Consider the following 19587-nt stretch of genomic DNA (forward strand, 5'->3'; position numbering starts at 1 on the left):
TTGTGGGGCTGCCATGTGCTTAGGCAGCGATATCTTTGTTGTCATATGTAAATAAAACTGCCTGAGTTTATTACCTCCAACTACATTTATCATTTAATTATCAATCTAACATGGCCTCCTTCAAGTACTAATTTAATATGGTCCCATTTAATTATTAATCTAACTTGGTGCCGCTCGGGAACTCAGTGTTGCTGTGAGGTTGCTATGCTACATAAAGAAACCAATAAATGTTAGGCACTGGCTTCAGTTGTCGTACATAAATTGAGGAATTTCAATACATTTAATTTTTCAACATCTACCCATATTTGCAATGTTTAGGTTATTCACAGATTATAGTTTCCTACCTGTTATGATGTTTGTGATTGCAATTGTTGCTGTATTTTTGTTTCTGTGGTTTCCTTAAGCTGATGTGGTTGATTTCAGTAGGTTTAGAAAGACATTCCTTATAGAGGTGTTAGATTTAGTTTTTTAGTATCTTTACAGTTGAAAAACTCCAAGATGACTTTAGTCCTCTCCCATAGACAGCACATCTCCTTTTGTAGCTGCTGTACTTCATCCTGTCTTTGCATTTTTAATTTGTGCATCCCTCTGGCTAATGAAGTGTGGTATATGTGGGACACAATTAAGCTGTTGTGAGTTTGTGAGGTCTGTTGAGCAGGGTTCCTTTGGAGCACTTCAAGTAAAAAAGCCTTTCATCCAAGATGCTAAAAGTTCTTTCATTGTTTTCATGTTGCCTGAACTAGCTAATTATACTTGTGCTCCTCTGATCTTTTGAGGCACAAAGATTTCAACAACTATGTAATCAAATCATTCGCATGATCCCCAAGGAACTAATGCCTCATTTGGTCCCATGTTCAAAGCGCTTTGGTGATACCAACTGCCTTGGAATAAAGGCATTGTGAGTTAAGTCGGGAAAGTTGGCAGCCATTCTGACATTATCCATTGCCTTACTAACAACCTGAAGCAATAACACTCAGCATGGTCAAGGAATTGTATGCCTTCTGATTGGATGCTGAGAACAATGGTCTTGGTTTTGTTGTATGCTTAGTCCACCTTTAACACTAAGGAATCCAGCAATGGTAAAGCCACCTTCCTAATAGCCTGTGGAGATTTTGTGATACATTTGTTGCTCCCTTCTCAGTAAAAGTATATCCATCATGTCCTCATTAAAATTCAGTTTGGTGGACTTTGTAATGTTCTGGAACTCCTCCACAGTGACTGAAAGTGACCAGTAGCATGAAAATGAATTACTGCAGCTACCTAATATTCAATCGGAAATGGAGATTCAAGTTATCTGTTGATTAGAAGACAGATGACAGTGACAGGATTTCTGATTTGACAAAAGCACTTCACCTGCTGCCATTCAGTGACAGCTAGGTGATTGGTGTAGGGCCCTCGATTTGTATGCATGTCAACAACAGAATTATAACTCTTTCTCTGTACTCTTCTTTGTCTTCCTCAAAACTATCTACCAATCCCATATCACGGGCAACCAATGGAAATGTTCCACTGACATATCTGAACTTGCAAATGTAGTAGGGGGCACTGAGTGTCCTGGCAGTAGTATTTAACCTACTTCAAAATTGATATAAATGACATTTCTTTAGGGTGATGGCTTTCTTAATTATTTCAGTCATAGTTGTTGAAATGTCTGAGCCCCAAAAGATCAGAGGAGGACAGGCATAATTAGCTAGTTCAGGCAGCATGAAAACAATGAAAGAACTTTCAGCATCTTGAATGAAAAGCTTTTCTTTTGTTTGAATTGCTCCAAAGGTGCCTTGCTCTATGCATCTCACAAACTCACAGCAACTTTATTGTGCACAGCATGTACCACACTACACTATGCAAATGAATACATGGATTGGCATTTTAAGAAGCTTTTTGGAAAGCTTTCATGAAGAGTGCAGAGTAATATAGTTGCTGTTGTTACGACCGACTGCTCAAGACAAAGCCCCCAATCAAAATATATGATTCTGATTGTGGTTGGAGAAATGCACTGTTGATTCAGTCCTGTCCCTCTACAGATTGCCTAACATATCATTTTAAACTTTCCAAATTAAAGAAAGACCCAGCCAAACTGTACCATCTATTAACTCCCAAATGAGGCTAACCAAACCAGGTGTCTTTAGATCAACAAATTAACTGTTTAATTAGAAAAACTAAATTTTTAAACACTACTAAGATATAAACAACATTTAAAATGGGAAAAAAAATAGTGTCCTTGCAGGTTTACGCTCCTGCCAAAGTGAAATCCTCCAATGTGTAACAGTCCAAGGTTGCTTGAAGTTCTCACAGCCGTCTGATGGGGGTGGGGGTGGGGGAATAAAAAAAGTTTCTTCAACAGTAGAACAGTCCAGAGTCTAGTTCAGCATTTGAAGTGATGCTTTTCTTTTCCAGCGATGAATTCAGCAATTAACAACTTGCAAATTCTTTTTAATGAATCAATTCGAATATTTGAAGGATAAAAGATTGTCACAGTCTAACTTCCCTTCCTTCAATTTAAATTATCAGAGATCTCTGTTCCGTTCATGCTGGTCCAGCTGTCAGTCTGTGTTTGTGTCAAAAGCCAGTTTTTTAGTTAGATTCAAAAGTCAATCTGCAACATTGTATCTTGTGTCCTTGATCCTGAGTGGCTGCATCCTGGGGCAACCAGAATGCACTCTTTGAATCACAGATCCTGGAGCTTGTTGCCTTTAAGCAGTACTGATCCTTTTCCAGCCTTAAAGATACACCGCATACTTCCCGGGAAAAAAAACTACAGGATCATAGTACTGTGCACTTTAGATTGCCATTAGTAATAACATGCTACCATCTATGATTGAGGCAGTAGGTGCATTGAAAAAGATTCAGCGTGATACAAAAAAAATGCAGTTAGATTTGAAGTAAATGTGAAGAACAGTTATGACAGAAAAATCTAAACCTTATTATACAATGTAGTCTAGTTGGTCACATAACCAAGTTTTTATTTTTGCAAATCATGACAATTATTAGCAGATTCCATCTGTAGAAATTTTTCTTGCATAACCAGAAGGGAGAGTTTGATTACGTTAGGGGATTTTGAGGAAAATTTAAGGAAAGAACTACTTCCCACTTCACAATTGTAAATGGGACAAGTGTGATGGATGCAGACTTAGCTAAAGCATGCAAAATGTTTGACATTATTTCTAGCTTTGATATTATTACATTATCATTCAAAAATACAGAGATCACGGCTGCCAGTATTGATTGATGAACACTTAACATACTCACATTATATTCTTCTGCTATCGTGAGGAGAGGCAGTATATTCTAAATGGTATAATTTTAAAGGGGTGCAAGAGCAGAGCGACCTACAGGTCTACTTACACAAGTCTTTGAAGGTGGTATGACAAGTTGAGAAGGCTGTTAAAAATCATACAAGATCTTTGGCTTTATAAACAGGTGTGGAATACAGGAGCAAGAAAGTTAATGCTAAACTATTATAAATCAATAGCTAGCCCCCATCTGGAGAATTGTGTGCAATTCTGGACAATGCACTTTCGAAAGGATGTCAAGACCTTGGAGAAAGTGCAGGGGAGGTTTACGAGAATGCCACCAGGGAGTTCAATTATGTGGAGAAGTTGGAGAAGTTGTGATTGTTCTCCTTGGAACAGAGATGATTAAGAGGAGATTCGATAGAGTAAATACAGTGAAGTTTTTTCCAGCGGCAGAAGGGTTGGTAACCAGATGACACAGATTTAAGATAATCAGCAAAAGAACCAGAGGGCAGATGATGAGAAACTTTTTTACTCAATCAATTGTTACGATCTGAAAGGTGCCTGAAAGGTGGAAGCACATACAATAGTAACTTTCAAATGGGAACTGGATAAATACTTGAAGGGAAAAAAATTGCAGGGCTATTGGGGAAAGACCAGGGGAGTGGGACTAATTGTATAGCTCTTTCAAAGAGCTGATCTAGGTGCAATGGGCCCAATGGCTTCCTCCTGTGCGTTATGATTCTGATTCAATCCACCAATATTACCAACAGCAATTTGGTTACAATTGGGGTAATGAATGGATAAGTTATTGGTGTTCCATGTTCAGGTCAAGAAATCTCCAACAATATCAATGACTTATATTAGCAATATTACGTTGATCACATCGCCCAGTCATCACATCACTTGGCCTTGTATTCATTTTAACACAACAGTGATACCCAAAGGATCCCATTATTTATTATAAAAGAGAACATGTTACCTGTGGAGAGCTGGTACGAGCTGACAATCTAGTTCCATTGAATAGCCTTTTGTTGCAACATTTCCATCAAGTCCAGCTGCACGGTTTCTACAGAAAAGGTCTGTTCGCTGCACAAAGATCACATTCACAGACCAGTGATGAGATGTAAAGTGTAATGCGTAAACCAAGTGAAGCTAATGGCAGTAAGGAAACAAAGAAATAGTGTGTGATCTGTTCAGGGGCCTGGCCAATACCGCTTCTGTTTTATTTGATTTAGGAATAAGCATTAGACTATTATGTGGCACATTGTGCACTGTATTTCTTTGTTACTGTTAAACAGTTGTATTCGTTTTATCTTAAAGAAAATCTGGACCACTCCACCTGAGATTAAATAACAATTTTGCATAGTTATTGATGGAATCCAACATATTCATATTTAAAATGGCAGCCTATTTTTATATTCTTATAGTTCTTTTATTTTAAAGTAAGTTTTTTTTTCGCGTTCAACATGCTTCCTGAAGTTCCACCTTAAATAGAAATTGCAGGTGAAAGGTTAATGTATGCTGTGAAAAGTGAAACTGGCCACAAACTCACCAAGGACGTTTCAGATAGGCAAAGTGGCGATCACCTGTCCAGGAAGTTCTGTTTCCAGAGCGCTGTCTGCGAGGCTGTGCTGGATACTGTGAGCATTGAGCAGAAGCTGACAGAAGCACCGTCTAAAAATACCAGAAACCGAACCCTTCCTTGGGAGCAGAGGTAGGCGGAGTCAGAACCTGATCACAGGAGATTCACCTGAACCAAGAAAACAGCACCGGCAAGCACCGTCCACACGATTCTGGAAAAATCCACCAAACTCCAGGATGAGAATTGATCATGGATTTATTCGACCCTCCTAGATGGTGATTCCTTACCTGTGGGAAGCAACAGTTGCCCGCAATTAAGGCTAGACTGTTTCGAGACGGGAGTAATTGATCTGATAAGAGACCTGGAAATTAAACACCCTCAGCTGAAAGAGGCTGGAAAAGATCAGGGGAAGATAATAGAAAGTACATCCAGTCCAAACTGTACATGATTGGAGCAGAACACGCATCTCAGCCAGAAGAACAAAGCTTGGAGACTTCGCACAGTCCAGGATTCTGCTGATAAGTCGCAAATGCCCTTTGGATCTGTAGTGAGTACATGAAAATCTATCTGTGCCGGACCTGTACAAATTGCACACCTGAGCTGGAGAGTTCCCTTGCCTACCTAAAGCAGCTGTTTAATGGTTAACTCTACATTAGATACTAACCCTAACCTAAGAAATGCACCCAATATGAAATTTCAACACTCCCTCAATCAAGTTATTAGTGATCGACAAAATATTAGAGAGATGTTAACCCGTGGGGGCAGCATTGAACTGCAGAAGGGCACTAGGAAGAGCAGCTTCAATCAACAGTCTGAGAGTTTTACTTCATCCACAGTGTTTCTTCTGGGAAACTTCCAGACTCAGTAAATCACAGAACGTGCAGCTTTCCTGAACTGCAGTCTGAGAGACGGGAAATAAACAACGGGATTATTGAAAGAACAAGGCAGAGATAAAGAAATAAGGAAGTGTGCTATAAGACATTGTGCTATAAGTGGCTGATCTTGCAGGATAGTCTCAGACTTGTGAACCATTGGAATCACGTTTATGTGACTCGACAGTGAACTTCCACAGCTTTTCAACATACAGAATTTCTGAGGAGCATCCTTGACACCCAAAACAAAAAAAAAAATAGTTGGGCATATGTCCAGGACTGTTTCAATCTGTGATATTGAGGAACTCCTGGGAAAGCTGAATGAGAAAGGTTATACTGAAAGCATAAAATGTTATGACTGGGATTTAAAATACCTACAGCAAATTGAAGTGGAGAGTTTACTTTACTGTAAAGTATCTAATTCCTGAGATTTCTGCCCTGACATTGTAGTTTGAAAAGTCTGCTATCTGTAGCTTACATGTCTCTTAGCATTGTGAATTTGGACAGCACTGAAGATTTCTGTCATGCAATTAATCATTTTCCAGGACTCTTGAGATTTGTTGTTTGTTTATTTAATATCTTATATTTTGCAGGCTTGGATAGATACTTTTCCTTTTAGATATTTGTGGACAATTTTTCCAAATGCCTGAACTTTCTGAGATCATGTCTGGCCGTTTCCCAGCAAGTCGTTCCCGGATCCAGCAGAGTATCCTGGAGGATCAGGTGGAATTGTGGTGGTTCCAAGATCTTAAACGATCCATCCTATGTTACTCTGTGGCTGTGGTCCTGATCCTAGGAACTGGATTGGGGGGAATTGTTTTATTATCTACAGCTACCAGTAAATCAAGTGACTGGAGGCTGGGAGTTGGGACTGTCCTGTGTCTTTTAGCTCTAGGTATCCTCTTAAAACAACTGCTGAGCTCTGCTATCCAGGATATGAACTGCATGAGGAACCGGACCCAGATTGACAAGTTAAGGAGTGGAGGGTTAATTGATTATCTGATTATTTTAGTCACTGGATTGCTAATACTAATCTGTGGTTATGTACTGATAATCCTGGCAAATTCCGAACCCCATCTCTCAGGTAGATCCTGGAGTGACATGTTAATTGCAGGTGTTGCTACTACATTAGCTGGCTCCATTATTCTCCTCTCACTCCTGGTCTATAGTTTAATCTTCAAACTCTGTCCCCATGTAGCAGCCAGCTCCTCGAGCAGAAGGGTACTAAGTGTTTATATAATATCAGGAGGCAATACAGAGGGGAGGCAAGGGGAACTCTCCTCCAGTACAGCCAACCTGATATAAAACAAGCACTGACTGACTCCAGCAGGAGCCACGAGTTGCTCTGAAGTTGAGATGACTGCACAGATTGGGCTCATCTTCCTCATTTATTATGGTGAAAACAGAAGAAATCAAAAGGTTAATTGCATGAAATAGTCCTTAACAATACCAATTAATGTGGGTCAACATCACTTGTGACAATTTGAGTCTAATTAGTAACTATGAGATTTGCAAATCTTAACTTTTTTAGCAATGACTGTTAGCTGGACAGGTGAAATTAGAAGTTTTTGCATAAAATGTGAGCCAAAGGGTGAAGATTTTGGTCTCTGCTGATGTAAAAATTAACCCATGGATGGATGAATAGCTGATTGCAAATTGCTGTTACCTCACTACTGTAGCTGCCACAAATGGACTCATGCATTTCAAAAAGCACTTTTGTTCCGGGGCTTTACAGCGCCAATCAAAACTAATGGAAAACACAAATGCACTTTGCTATGACTAAGTCAGTAACATCAGTCACTGTTTAGCTGCTTATAATAAATGCAATTGTTAAATATTTAAGAGTGGAATTAGTCCGTCTCTTCTTCCAGCAACTTGTGCATCTCGATCACCTAATCTGTCTCATCTGGTATAACCACACTCGCTTAATGATTCTGTAACTGTTACACTGTTCACTGGCTTGATGAAGGAAGGTGTTTGTGTCTACTTATTATTTGCTTTACTGGTAAGTGTGTTCCTGGAGTGTTATGCTACTCAGTGTTTTGATTAACATGCTGCTGAGGTACTATATTACTCATTATTGTTAACTATTACTTGGGGTGTAATATTGTTTTAGTTAATGCTTTGCTGAGGGTGCTTTACATTCAATATTTTCATTAACCTGTTGGGAAGTGTTATATTGCTCACTGTTCTTGTTAGTGTTGTATTGTTCAGTATATTTACTGGTGTGATGACATGGGTGTTATATTACTATTATTACATTGTGGCATTTTTGTTCACATTCTGGGAATGTTAAATTATTTGCTGTTTTTTGTTAATGCTGCTGAAGGTCAGCTACTAGCCACTGATTTTGTTAATGTGTTATTGTTAATATTGATCCAAATCTCAGCTTGACTGACATTTTCTCATTGCAGCAGATCATTTCCATATTGTTGTGAAGTGGATTTCTTTGTATTGTTACGACCAGGTGAGGAGGGGTTCTAGGGCTCCCCTCTCAGCCTTTTCCTGGTTTGGCCGTAACAGGGTTCAACTTGTAAAACATCATGATTTTAGCTTCCCCTCAGTGAATCCTTGCTCACTGCTCTCTAATTGTAATTGCAAAGAAATCAACCAGACAGGTTTTCTCAGATTTAAACAAGAAAGGAGTAAGTTTATTAACCTTAAACCTCTAATTCAGTTAAAACTACTAAAAAATACATGATGTGACCACACAAACGTGCATACGCAACATGATCTCCCACAGGCCCTGATTTTTATAACTCTTGTCTCATTATCTCATTTTGTCCAATGTTGATTGTATTCATCCTACTCCAAACACACACACACCCTGAAACCTTGGTGTGGGAAACAGTCACAGGTTGGATTGCCACAAAAACATTTGTTACAGACTCAAGGACAGAATTAGTTTTCACAAAAGATACTGAATATTCATTTTGAATTTCAGAATGCTTTTGTCCCCTTTCCTGAAGGGTTTAACTTGCACCGATGCATTTCCACAGCTGTCAGTAACTCTCCAATATCGGACCTGGGATGCCATTTTCCATGTCCCTTGAGTAGACGTTTAGATATTTGCTCAACATCACTGGACAGGTGATTTTCTGAACAGGCTGTTACACTGTGGAGGGGCATCACAGTTGACAGGATCCCCTAACTTCACCCAAAGTCAATGTTAGTATCTGAATTTTCTTCCAAATCTATTTGTGTTCACAGCAAAAGGCAGCTTCCCCAAGCAGACACCCCCATGTCCCATGATCCCAAACTTTGTACCTTTTAGCCAGCACAGACACGATGGGCCGAATGGCCTCCTTCTGTGCTGTAACCGTTCTAAGATTTATGAAACAGATACAGAGGAGGAGAAAGAATTAAAAGGGGGGAAGGTTTGAAGTAGTAAATTGAAATTCAGTTACTGGTTTTGAGTTGGATGTAAAGTCTTTGATTGAAGTTAAGTCTTGCAGTTCTCGTTGGGGCCCAGTGCATACTTTCAAACTTGTTTCGCTGGTCTTCTGTCTTAAGGCTTAAGTTACTTCCGTGGGTCCCTGTTACTTTGCGTGAGAGAGAGAGAGAGGTGCTCTCTTCTTGAAGTTCAGTTGCAGTCCCTTTCTTTCTGTGTCAGGCACAATTCAAAAAGCCTCAGGGTGGCCTGCAGGTTAGTCATGTGACTAGCTCCCTGTTTGGAACAGCCTCTCCTGCGAGGTTTGTGGATTCCTCCAAGCTTACCAGACATTCCCAGTGGGGTGGGGGGCAGGGGGTGGAATGCTGGCTCTTACACAGTAAATGACTCTCAATGTCTTTTGATTATCATTATTGACAAAACCCATCTGGCTAATTGAATCAGGGAGTACTCCCATTGTCACTCCATGCAGCTGTCTTTTAGAATGCAAATGAGCAGCCATGTTTTCAGCCACTGTTCTGTGGTCTTTTTAAACAAGTTTGTTCAATGTCCAGAAACAGTTCAAAAATAGTGTTCCATATGACAAAATTAATATATTTCCAACTGGCAGGTGTGGTTTCCATCACAGTATGATCACACAAAAAAATATTTATTTTGAAAATTTACTCCTCCAAGATTTATCACAAAGGGAGCACAAAATTCAATGAAAGGTCCAATTTCACTCATCCACTGGAACAGTGGGGTAAAGTTGGATTTCATGGTACATGCTTTCTCAGTGGAAAACAAATGCAAAGAGCTCCAATTTTGGGGGGTCAATCTCCTGTGCCCGAACAGAGTTGGAAACTGGTCTGACGCTATATTGGTCTGGGAGCTATAGAGGCCTCCCTAGCCACTGCCTAAAACAGGCATTAGGCCACTGAATATGAGAGTAAGGAACTTAGATATATTAACCCAAACTAGAAATTTATTTGCCCTGAACCGAGTCATCAGAAATAAGCAGGTTAGGCTACATGTGGCCTAACCATCAGTCTTTAAAATACTTAGCTAAATGTGGATCCAGGAGAAATAGAGTAAACCCCTGGGCTGCTGCTAGTCACTGCTCACCCCTCTTCTGCTGGCCTCCCCCTCCCCCCACCATACCGGACACACCTTAGCAGGTGTCCTAACTAACTGATCTTGCTCGCCCCCATGACCAGTGGGCTATTCTGTGACCACAACTGTTGCCTGTAGCTCACTGGAATGAGGCCTGCGGACCCATTTGCTGTGGTCCTGCCACCAGTCTCATTAGATATCTGCAGTATGCACTGCACACAGATTGCACCCAATTCAGGCCCAATCCAATTTCCAAGCCCTGGTCTCTCAGACTACTGTCTTTCGTTGGACTGGGAGATGTTTAATGGCTTGGTTCATATATAGGTGATTAAGGCTCTATGAGTATCCAGATCTAGGTCATAGTGTGTGAGTCAATCCATCCTTTGTATGGCCTTGTGATTGCAGTTTGATCAAATTGCTCAAATTTTTTATTGAACTTTGGCATATCGCATTGAACCATAAAGGTTTACAACACAGAACAAAGCCTTAATGCTGGATCTTTGCAAGAACAATCCAAAACTAATCTTACAGCCTTGCACTCTTCCCCTTTCAGGAAATCTCACCACTGTTTCAAATATTTATACATTTCTCCCTTAAAAAGGAATGGTCTCTGCCTCAACGACACCTGGTTGCAAAGCATTCCATGACATTTTTCACTCTCTGTCAAAATTAGCTTAGCTGTAGGAGACAGAGAGTGTTTTAGTGACTGGAAGCCAGTGTCCAGTGGCGTACCACAGGGATCTATGCTGGGTCCCCTATTGTTTGTCATTTATATAAACGACATAGATGACTATGTGGGGGGTAGGATCAGTAAGTTCGCGATGACACAAAGATTGGTCGAGTGGTTAACAGTGAGGTGGAGTGTCTTAGGTTACAGGAAGATATAGACAGGATGGTCAAATGGGCAGAAAAGTGGCAGATGGAATTTAACGCTGAAAAGTGTGAGGTGATACACTTTGGAAGGAGTAATGTGACACGGAAGTATTCAATGAATGGCCTAACACTGGGAAGTTCCGAGGAACAAAGGGACCTTAGCTTGTTTGTCCATAGATCTCTGAAGGCAGAAGGGAAGGTTAATAGGGTGGTGAAAAAGGCATATGGGACACTTGCCTTTATCAATCGAGGCATAGATTACAAAAGCAGGGAGGTCATGTTGGAGTTGTACAGAACTTTGGTAAGGCCACAGCTGGAGTACTGTGTGCAATTCTGGTCGCCACATTATAGGAAGGATGTGATTGCATTGGAGGGCGTGCAGAGGCGATTCACCAGGATGTTGCCTGGGATGGAACATTTAAGCTATGAAGAGAGGTTGGATAGGCTTGGGTTATTTTCGCTGGAGCAGAGAAGACTGAGGGGTGACCAGATCGAGGTGTACAAGATTATGAGGGGCATGGACAGGGTGGATAGGGAGCAGCTGTTCCCCTTAGTTGAAGGGTCAGTTACGAGGGGTCACAAGTTTAAGGTGAGGGGTGGGAGGTTTAAGGGGGATTTGAGGAAGAACTTTTTTACCCAGAGGGTGGTGACGGTCTGGAATGCCCTGCCTGGGAGGGTGGTAGAGGCAGGTTGCCTCACATCCTTTAAAAAGTACCTGGATGAGCACTTGGCACGTCATAACAATCAAGGCTATGGGCCAAGTGCTGGCAAATGGGATTAGGTAGACAGGTCAGGTGTTTTAATGCATTAGTGCAGACTCGATGGGCCGAAGGGCCTCTTCTGCACTGTATTATTCTGTGATTCTGTGATTCTGTGATTCTGACATTGTTCAAAGAAACTTTTAGCCTCTTTCTTCACTCTGTTAGCGAAAATTTTAAATTAATAATCCCTGGATCCCCAACCAGAGGAAATAATCTTTCCTTACTCACAATAAAAACCATTCATAATTTTTTTTTAAATTTCCATTAAAGCTCCTCTTAACCTTCTATGTTTTCAGTGAAAAAAAAACTCTTGTTTCTGATATCTTTTCTCATTAATGTAGCTTGCTGGTGTGATCCTGATAAATCCACACTGTACATTTTCTGGGACTTTGATATTCTTTCTATAATGGGGGACCAAAACTGCAAACTGTGTTCTCTAACTGTGGCCTATTGGTCTGGATTTTGCAGTAAAACTAATGGTGAGACTAACAACACTCACTGTTCTTAAAGAGTAAATCAGACAGCAACTTCCGGTGACTATACATGTGCATTAAATGCAGAAATCAGAAAGTTGCTGTTTGAGTTGCCCTGCACTTCCAGAAGCTTTGCTCTAACAGTATCCCAGTGAGTAACCTGGCATTAAAACACACTGAACGATATGAGCTTGTTGTACTTATTCACCAGATACACACTAAACTATCCAGAAAAAGTTACAGTTTATCTATACCAATGTAGGTAAATTTTTAATGTAGTGATGAGGATTAATTACTATCAAACAACCTCCCTGACACTGAAAATTAATGTTTAGAAGTGTAGAGTGTTATTCCTTCAGATTTTAATTACTGTTGTAATGTAATTTTAAAAATCATTTTCTGACTCTTTTATCTCTATTAATCTCATATTTCTTTATATGGGCGGCACAGTGGCGCAGTGGTTAGCATCACAGCTCCTGCGACCCGGGTTCGATACTGGGTACTGCCTGTGTGGAGTTTGCACGTTCTCCCTGTGACTGCGTGGATTTTCGCTGGGTGCTCTGGTTTCCTCCCACAGCCAAAGACTTGCTAGTTGATAGGTAAATTGGCCATTATAAATTGCCCCTAGTATAGGTAGGTAGTAGGGGAATTGAAGGAAGGTGGGGATGTGGTAGGAATATGGGATAAATGTAGAATTAATATAAATAGGTGGTTGATGGTTGGCACAGACTTGATGGGCCGAAAGGCCTGTTTCAGTGCTGTATCTATAAATAAATATATCTCTTTCTTTCATTTTCTGTACATAATTTTACATTGAATTAACTATTCTAACTTCCTGGTTCAGACTCTGCACACCTCAGTAAGGATTCGTCAGTCTGATTGGTTATGGAGATATATAGTTGCTTTCCCGATTCCCACAAATCCCAGATCCCCTGAAATTCCAGAGCACTGAAATCTATTTCTAATCACTGTAAGAAAATCTGTGAGAAAGTGAATGTAATGAATAGTGAATGCTGTCTGTTCACTGTTGAGAGCAAAATCCGGACCAATAACTTGGCTTCTATAAATTAATTGACAATTTCTTCTTTATATACTATGCTCCTATTTACAAAACCCAAAATATTGGCCCTTTTGTTGCTTTATCTACCTGTGCTTGCACTTTTGAGGCATTATGGCCTAGAAATTCGATCAAGCTGCAGCTGTTTTACATCTGTAAAACCAGCACCTTATTCCGCCATATTGGATTGGGCTGCTTAAATGGCATCTAGGGTGCATGCCTGAAGCTGACATTTATTTATTTTATTTATTTTTTATTTAGAGATACAGCACTGAAACAGGCCCTTCGGCCCACCAAGTCTGTACAGACCATCAACCACCCATTTATACTAATCCTACATTAATCCCATATTCTTACCATTAGATTCTCTCTTGTTTGAGATGGTCATTGCCTGGTACTTGTGGTGTGCCAATGTTACTTGCCACTTATCAGCCCAAGCCTGGATGACGTCCATGTCCTGCTGCATTTCTACACTGACTGCTTCAGTATCTGAGGAGTCGCAAATGGTGCTGAACATTGTGCAATCATCAGCGAACATCCCCACTTCTGACCTTATGATGGAGGGAAGGTCATAGATGAAGCAGGTGAAGATCTTTGGTCCTAGGACACTACCCTGAGGAACTCTTGCAGTGATGACCTGGGATTGAGATTATTGACCTCCAACAACCAAGACCATCTTCCTTTGTGCTAGGTGACTCCAACCAGTGGAGAGTTTTCCCCCAATTCCCATTGACTCCAGTTTTGCTAGGACTCCTTGATGCCATGCTCAGTCAAATGCTGCCTTGATGTCGAGGGCAGTCACTCTTACCTCACTCTCACCTCTAACATTGGTGTAATTTTTCTTTGGTATCTAGTATTGCTCTGTTCATTAAAAAGCTAAGCATTTATTAAGTAATTCTGTGTCATGCGCAAGGAGTATATATCCGTTATTCATTGAGGGGAAAAATTATGCAAACGAGTTTGAGGCCCAGATTTTGTGGTCATCAAGAGAAGCAACTACCACCTACCTACACAAGGGACAATTTACCTATCAACCTGCAAGTCTTTGGCAGTGGGAGGAAACCAGAGCACCCGGCGGAAACCCACATGGTCACAGGGAGAACTTGCAAACTCCACACAGGCAGTACCCAAAACCTAACCCGGGTCGCTGGAGCTGTGAGGCTGCGGTGCTAACCACTGCGCCACTGTGCCGCCCCATGTTTGGGAGTTTGCAGTTAATGGTCTGTTTTGTACCTGGCTGGCCGTACTCAGTTGCCATAGTGACAGCCGACATAACATCCAATGGGATTAAACCTGTCACTATCAATTCAGAGGTCATCCACTGGCTCCCTCGTGCAGACTAACATCTGTGCCCCAACATGTGGTTGCGAAACTGTTGCAGGCTGAAGAAGTTGCTGCAAAATCTTTAAAATCATCTAACGAGAATGAATTAATGGTTGCGTATTTTGGAATGCTTCCCCCTGCTGTACCAATGGCTGCCATCACTGTCACGCTTCGCATGAAATTAAAATGTCATCGTGTCAAATACATTTTGGAGAATGTTTGAATCAAACACATGCAAGTTGGAAAATGGTAAACATTTTATTTGTCTCCATACATAGAATCTGTAAGATTTATATTTTAAGAATAAGTAAGGAATAGTTGAATTTTAACAACCATATATTGTATACTATTTATATTCAACACCAGACATCTCAAACTAGTACTCAGCCTTGGAAACTGCTGGGAGTGACAACACCCTGAAGGACTGCAGACCAGACTATGGCACCAATAGGCAAGGTACTGCAAAGGAGGGAACAGCAAAAGTAGAAATGCAGTCATTATAGGTGATTCCATAGTTAGGGGGACAGACTGGCATTTATGTAACCATCATCGTGATCCCCGCCTGGTGCATTGCCTCCCTGGTGCCAAGGTAAAGGACATCATGGAGAGGGTATAAAATATTCTGCAGGGGGAAGGGAATGTGCCAGAAGTTTTTTTTAAATTCACTCATGGGATGTGGGTATCGCTGGCCAGGCCAGCATTTATTGCCCATCCCTAATTGCCCTTGAGAAGGTGGTGGTGAGCTGACTTCTTGAACCGCTGCAGTCCATGTGAGGTAGGTACTCCCAGAGTGCTGTTAGGGAGTTCCAGGATTTTTACCCAGCGACAGTGAAGGAATGGCAATATAGTTCCAAGTCAGGATTGTGTGTGACTTGGAGGGGAACTTGCAGGTGGTGGTGTTCCCATGCATTTGCTGCCCTTGTCCTTCTAGTTGGCAGAGGTCGCGGGTTTGGAAGGTGCTGTGTAAGGAGCCTTGGTGCATTGTTGCAGTGCATCTTGTAGATGGTACACACTGCTGCCACTGTGCGTTGGTAGTGAAGGGAGTGAATGTTTGTAGATGGGGTGCCAATCAAGCGGGCTGCTTTGTCCTGGATGGTGTTGAGCTTCTTGAGTGTTGTTGGAGCTGCATCCATCCAGGCAAGTGGAAAGCATTCCATCACACTCCTGACTTGTGCCTTGTAGATGGTAGACAGGCTTTGGGGAGTCAGGAGGTGAGTTACTCTCCGCAGGATTCCTAGCCTCTGACCTGCTCTTATAGCCACGGTATTTATATGGCTACTCCAGTTCAGTTTCTGGTCAATGGTAGCCCCTAGGCTGTTGATAGTGGGGGATTCAGCAATGGTAATCCCATTGAATGTCAAGGGGAGATGGTTAGATACGCTCTTGTTGTAGATGTTCATTGCCTGGCACTTGTGTGGCGCGAATGTTACTTGCCACTTATCAGCCCAAGCCTGGATATTGTCCAAGTCTTGCTGCATTTCTGCATGTACTCTTCAGTATCTGAGGAGTCACGAATGGTGCTGAACATTGTGCAATCATCAGCGAACATCCCCATTTCTGACCTTATGACTGAAGGATGGTCATTGATGAAGTAGCTGAAGATGGTTGGGCCTGGGACACTACGCTGAGGAACTCCTGCAGTGATGTCCTGGAGCTCAGATGATTGACCTCCAACAACCACAACCATCTTCCTTTGCGCTAGGTATGACTCAAGCCAGCGGAGGGTTTTCCCCCTGATTCCCATTGACTCCAGTTTTGTTAAGGCTCCTTGATGCCATATTCGGTCAAATGCTGCCTTGATGTCAAGGGCAGTCACTCTCACCTCACCTCTTTAGATCAGCTCTTTTGTCCATGTTTGAACCAAAGCTGTAATGAGGTCAGGAGCTGAGTGGCCTTGGCGGAACCCAAACTGAGTGTCATTGAGCAGGTTATTGCTAAGCAAGTGCTGCTTGATGGCACGGTTGATGACACCTTCTATCATTTTACTGATGATAGAGAGTAGGCTGATGGGCCAGTAATTGGCCGGGTTGGACTTGTCCTGCTTTTTGTGTACAGGACATACCTGGGCAATTTTCCATATTGCCGGGTAGATGTCAGTGTTGTAGCTGTACTGGAACAGCTTGGCTAGGGGTGTGGCAAGTTCTGGAGCACAGGTCTTCAGTACTATTGCCGGAATATTGTCAGGGCCCATAGCCTTTGCAGTATCCAGGCCTTCAGTCGTTTCTTGATATCACGCGGAGTGAATCGAATTGGCTGAAGTCTGGCATCTGTGATGCTGGGGACTTCAGGAGGAGGTCGAGATGGACCATCAACTCGACACTTCTGGCTGAAGATTGTTGCAAATGCTTCAACCGTCTTTTGCACTGTTGTGCTGGGCTCCCCCATCATTGAGGATGGGGATATTTGTGGAGCCACCTCCTCCAATTAGTTGTTTGATTGTCCACCACCATTCACGGCTGGATGTGGCAGAACTGCAGAGCTTAGATCTGATCTGTTGGTTATGGGATCGTTGAGCTCTGTCTATTGCATGCTGCGTACGCAGCTTGGCACGCAGATGGTCCTGTGTTGTAGCTTCACCAGGTTCACACTTCATTTTGAGGTATGCCTGTTGCTGCTCCTGGCATGCCTTCTAGCATTCTTCATTGAACCATTGTTGGTCTCCTGGCTTGATGGTAATGGTAGAGTGGGGGATATGCCGGGCCATGACGTGACAGATTGTGGTTGAATACAATTCTGCTGCTGCTGATGGCCCACAGTGCCTCATGGATGCCCAGTTTTGCATTGCTAGATCTGTTCGAAATCTATTCCATTTAGCACGGTCGTAGTGCCACACAACACGATGGAGGGTATTCTCAATGTGAAGGCGGGACTTCGTCTCCACAACGACTGTGCGGTGGTCACCCCTACCAATACTGTCATAGACAGATGCATCTGCGGCAGGCAAATTGGTGAGGACGAGGTCGAGTATGTTTTCCCCTCTTGTTGGTTCCCTCACCACCTGCCGCATACCCAGTCTAGCAGATATGTCCTTTAGGACTCGGCTAGCTTGGTCAGTAGTGGTGCTACCGAGCCACTCTTGGTGATGGATATTGAAGTCCCCCACCCAGAGTACATTCTGTGCCCTTGCCACCCTCAGTGCTTCCTCCAACTGCTGTTCAACATGGAGGAGTACTGACTCATCAGTTGAGGGAGGGCAGTAGGTGGTTATCAGCAGGTGGTTTCCTTGTCCATGTTTGACCTGATGCCAAGAGGCTTCATGGGGTCCGGAGTCGATGTTGATGACTCCCAGGCCAGCTCCTCCCTACTATATACCATTGTGGCACCACTTCTGCTGGATCTGTCCTGCCGGTGGGGCAGGACATACCCGGGATGGTGATGGCAGTGTCTGGGACATTGTTTGTCAGGTATGATTCCACGAGTATGACTCTGTCAGGCTGTCGCTTGACTAGTCTGTGGGACAGCTCTCCCAACATTGGCACAAGCCCCCAGATGTTTGTAAGGAGGACTTTGCAGGGTCGACAGGGCTGGGTTTGCCGTTGTCGTTTCCGGTGCCTGGTGCTGGGTTGTCTGTCCGGTTTCATTCCTTTTTATTGACTTTGTAGCAGTTAGATACAACTGAGTGGCTTGCTAGGCCATTTCAGAGAGCATGTAAGAGTCAACCACATTGCTGTGAGTCTGGAGTCACATGTAGGCCAGACCAGGTAAGGACAGCAGATTTCCTTCCCTAAAGGACATTGGTGATTAGTGATGGTACACATTGGTACCAAAAACAGAGAGAGCAGGTATTGAGGTCCTACGGTCAGATTTTTAGGAGTTAGGGAGGAAGTTAAAAAGTAGGGCCTCAAAGGTAGTAATCTCTCGATTACTGCTAGTGCCAAAATGGTGAGGACTGAGTGCTTAATATTCAAGGACACAAAGTGTTCAGAAAAGATAAGGAAGGAAAAAAGGGAGGTGGGGTAGCAGTACTGATTAGGGAAGATATTGTAGGGTTGGAAAGAGGGGATGTCCTTGAGGGGGCAAAGACAGAGTCCATTTGGTTAGAGCTACTGGGGGTATTCCATCGGCCTCCAAATAGTGAGAGAGACATAGAGGAACAAATCTCCCGGGAAAACACAGATAGTGCAAGAACTATAGATTTTAATTACCAAAATATCAATTGGGGTAATGTTAGAGTAAAGGGAAAGGAGGGGGAGGAATTTCTGAAACGTGTTCAGGAGAACTTCTTTGATCAGTATGTTCTCGGTCCAACTAGGAAGGAGGCATTGCTGGATCTGGTGCTGGGAAATGAGGTGGGCCAAGAGGAGCAAGTGTCGTTGGGGGAACACCAGAGTAAGAGTGATCGTAAGGTTTAGATATAGTAATGGAGAACAGCAAGGAACAATCTAAAGTAGAACTTCTAAATTGGAAGAGGACTAAATTCAATGGGATGAGAAGGGATCTAGGCAGGGTAAAATTGAACCAAAGACTGACAGGAAAAATGGCTTTAAGCAGGAGATGTTTCAGTACATGCTAGGGACAGTCTAACAAGGGCGAAAGTTAAGGGAACCAAAGCCAGGGCTCCTTGGATGACAAGAGAGATAGAGAATATGATGAAACAAAAAAAGAGGGTGTATGGTGCATGTCAGGTGAATTCTTCAAGCCAGAACCAGGCCAAATACAATATGTTGAGAGGGGAAGTGAAAAGGAAAATAAGACTGGCAAAGAGAGAATATGAGAATAGAATGGCAATCAACATAAAAGGGAACCCAAAAATCTTATCCTGGCATATAAATAATAAGCTGGTAGTAAGAGATGGGGTGGGCCTATTAGGGACAAAGAAGGTAATATACGCTTAGAGGCACCTGAGTACTTTGTATCAGTGTTCACTAAGGAAGAGGAATCTGACAAAATATTGGTAGCAGTGGAGATGGTAGAGGTAATGGATGGA

The 19587-nt window shown here is 42.4% G+C and overlaps 1 protein-coding gene across 1 annotated transcript; it reads left to right on the plus strand.

The window, feature by feature from the left end:
• The first annotated feature begins 4794 nt into the window (after positions 1-4794).
• LOC137372726 (transmembrane protein 125-like) lies at positions 4795-12509 on the plus strand. Its single transcript, XM_068036883.1, has one exon. It carries the CDS (start codon positions 6333-6335, stop codon positions 6993-6995), a length of 663 nt encoding a protein of 220 aa, XP_067892984.1. The 5' UTR covers positions 4795-6332; the 3' UTR covers positions 6996-12509.
• The last annotated feature ends 7078 nt before the right edge of the window (positions 12510-19587 follow it).

The sequence above is a fragment of the Heterodontus francisci genome, chromosome 8 (genome assembly GCF_036365525.1).
Source record: "Heterodontus francisci isolate sHetFra1 chromosome 8, sHetFra1.hap1, whole genome shotgun sequence".
Lineage (NCBI taxonomy): Eukaryota > Metazoa > Chordata > Chondrichthyes > Heterodontiformes > Heterodontidae > Heterodontus > Heterodontus francisci.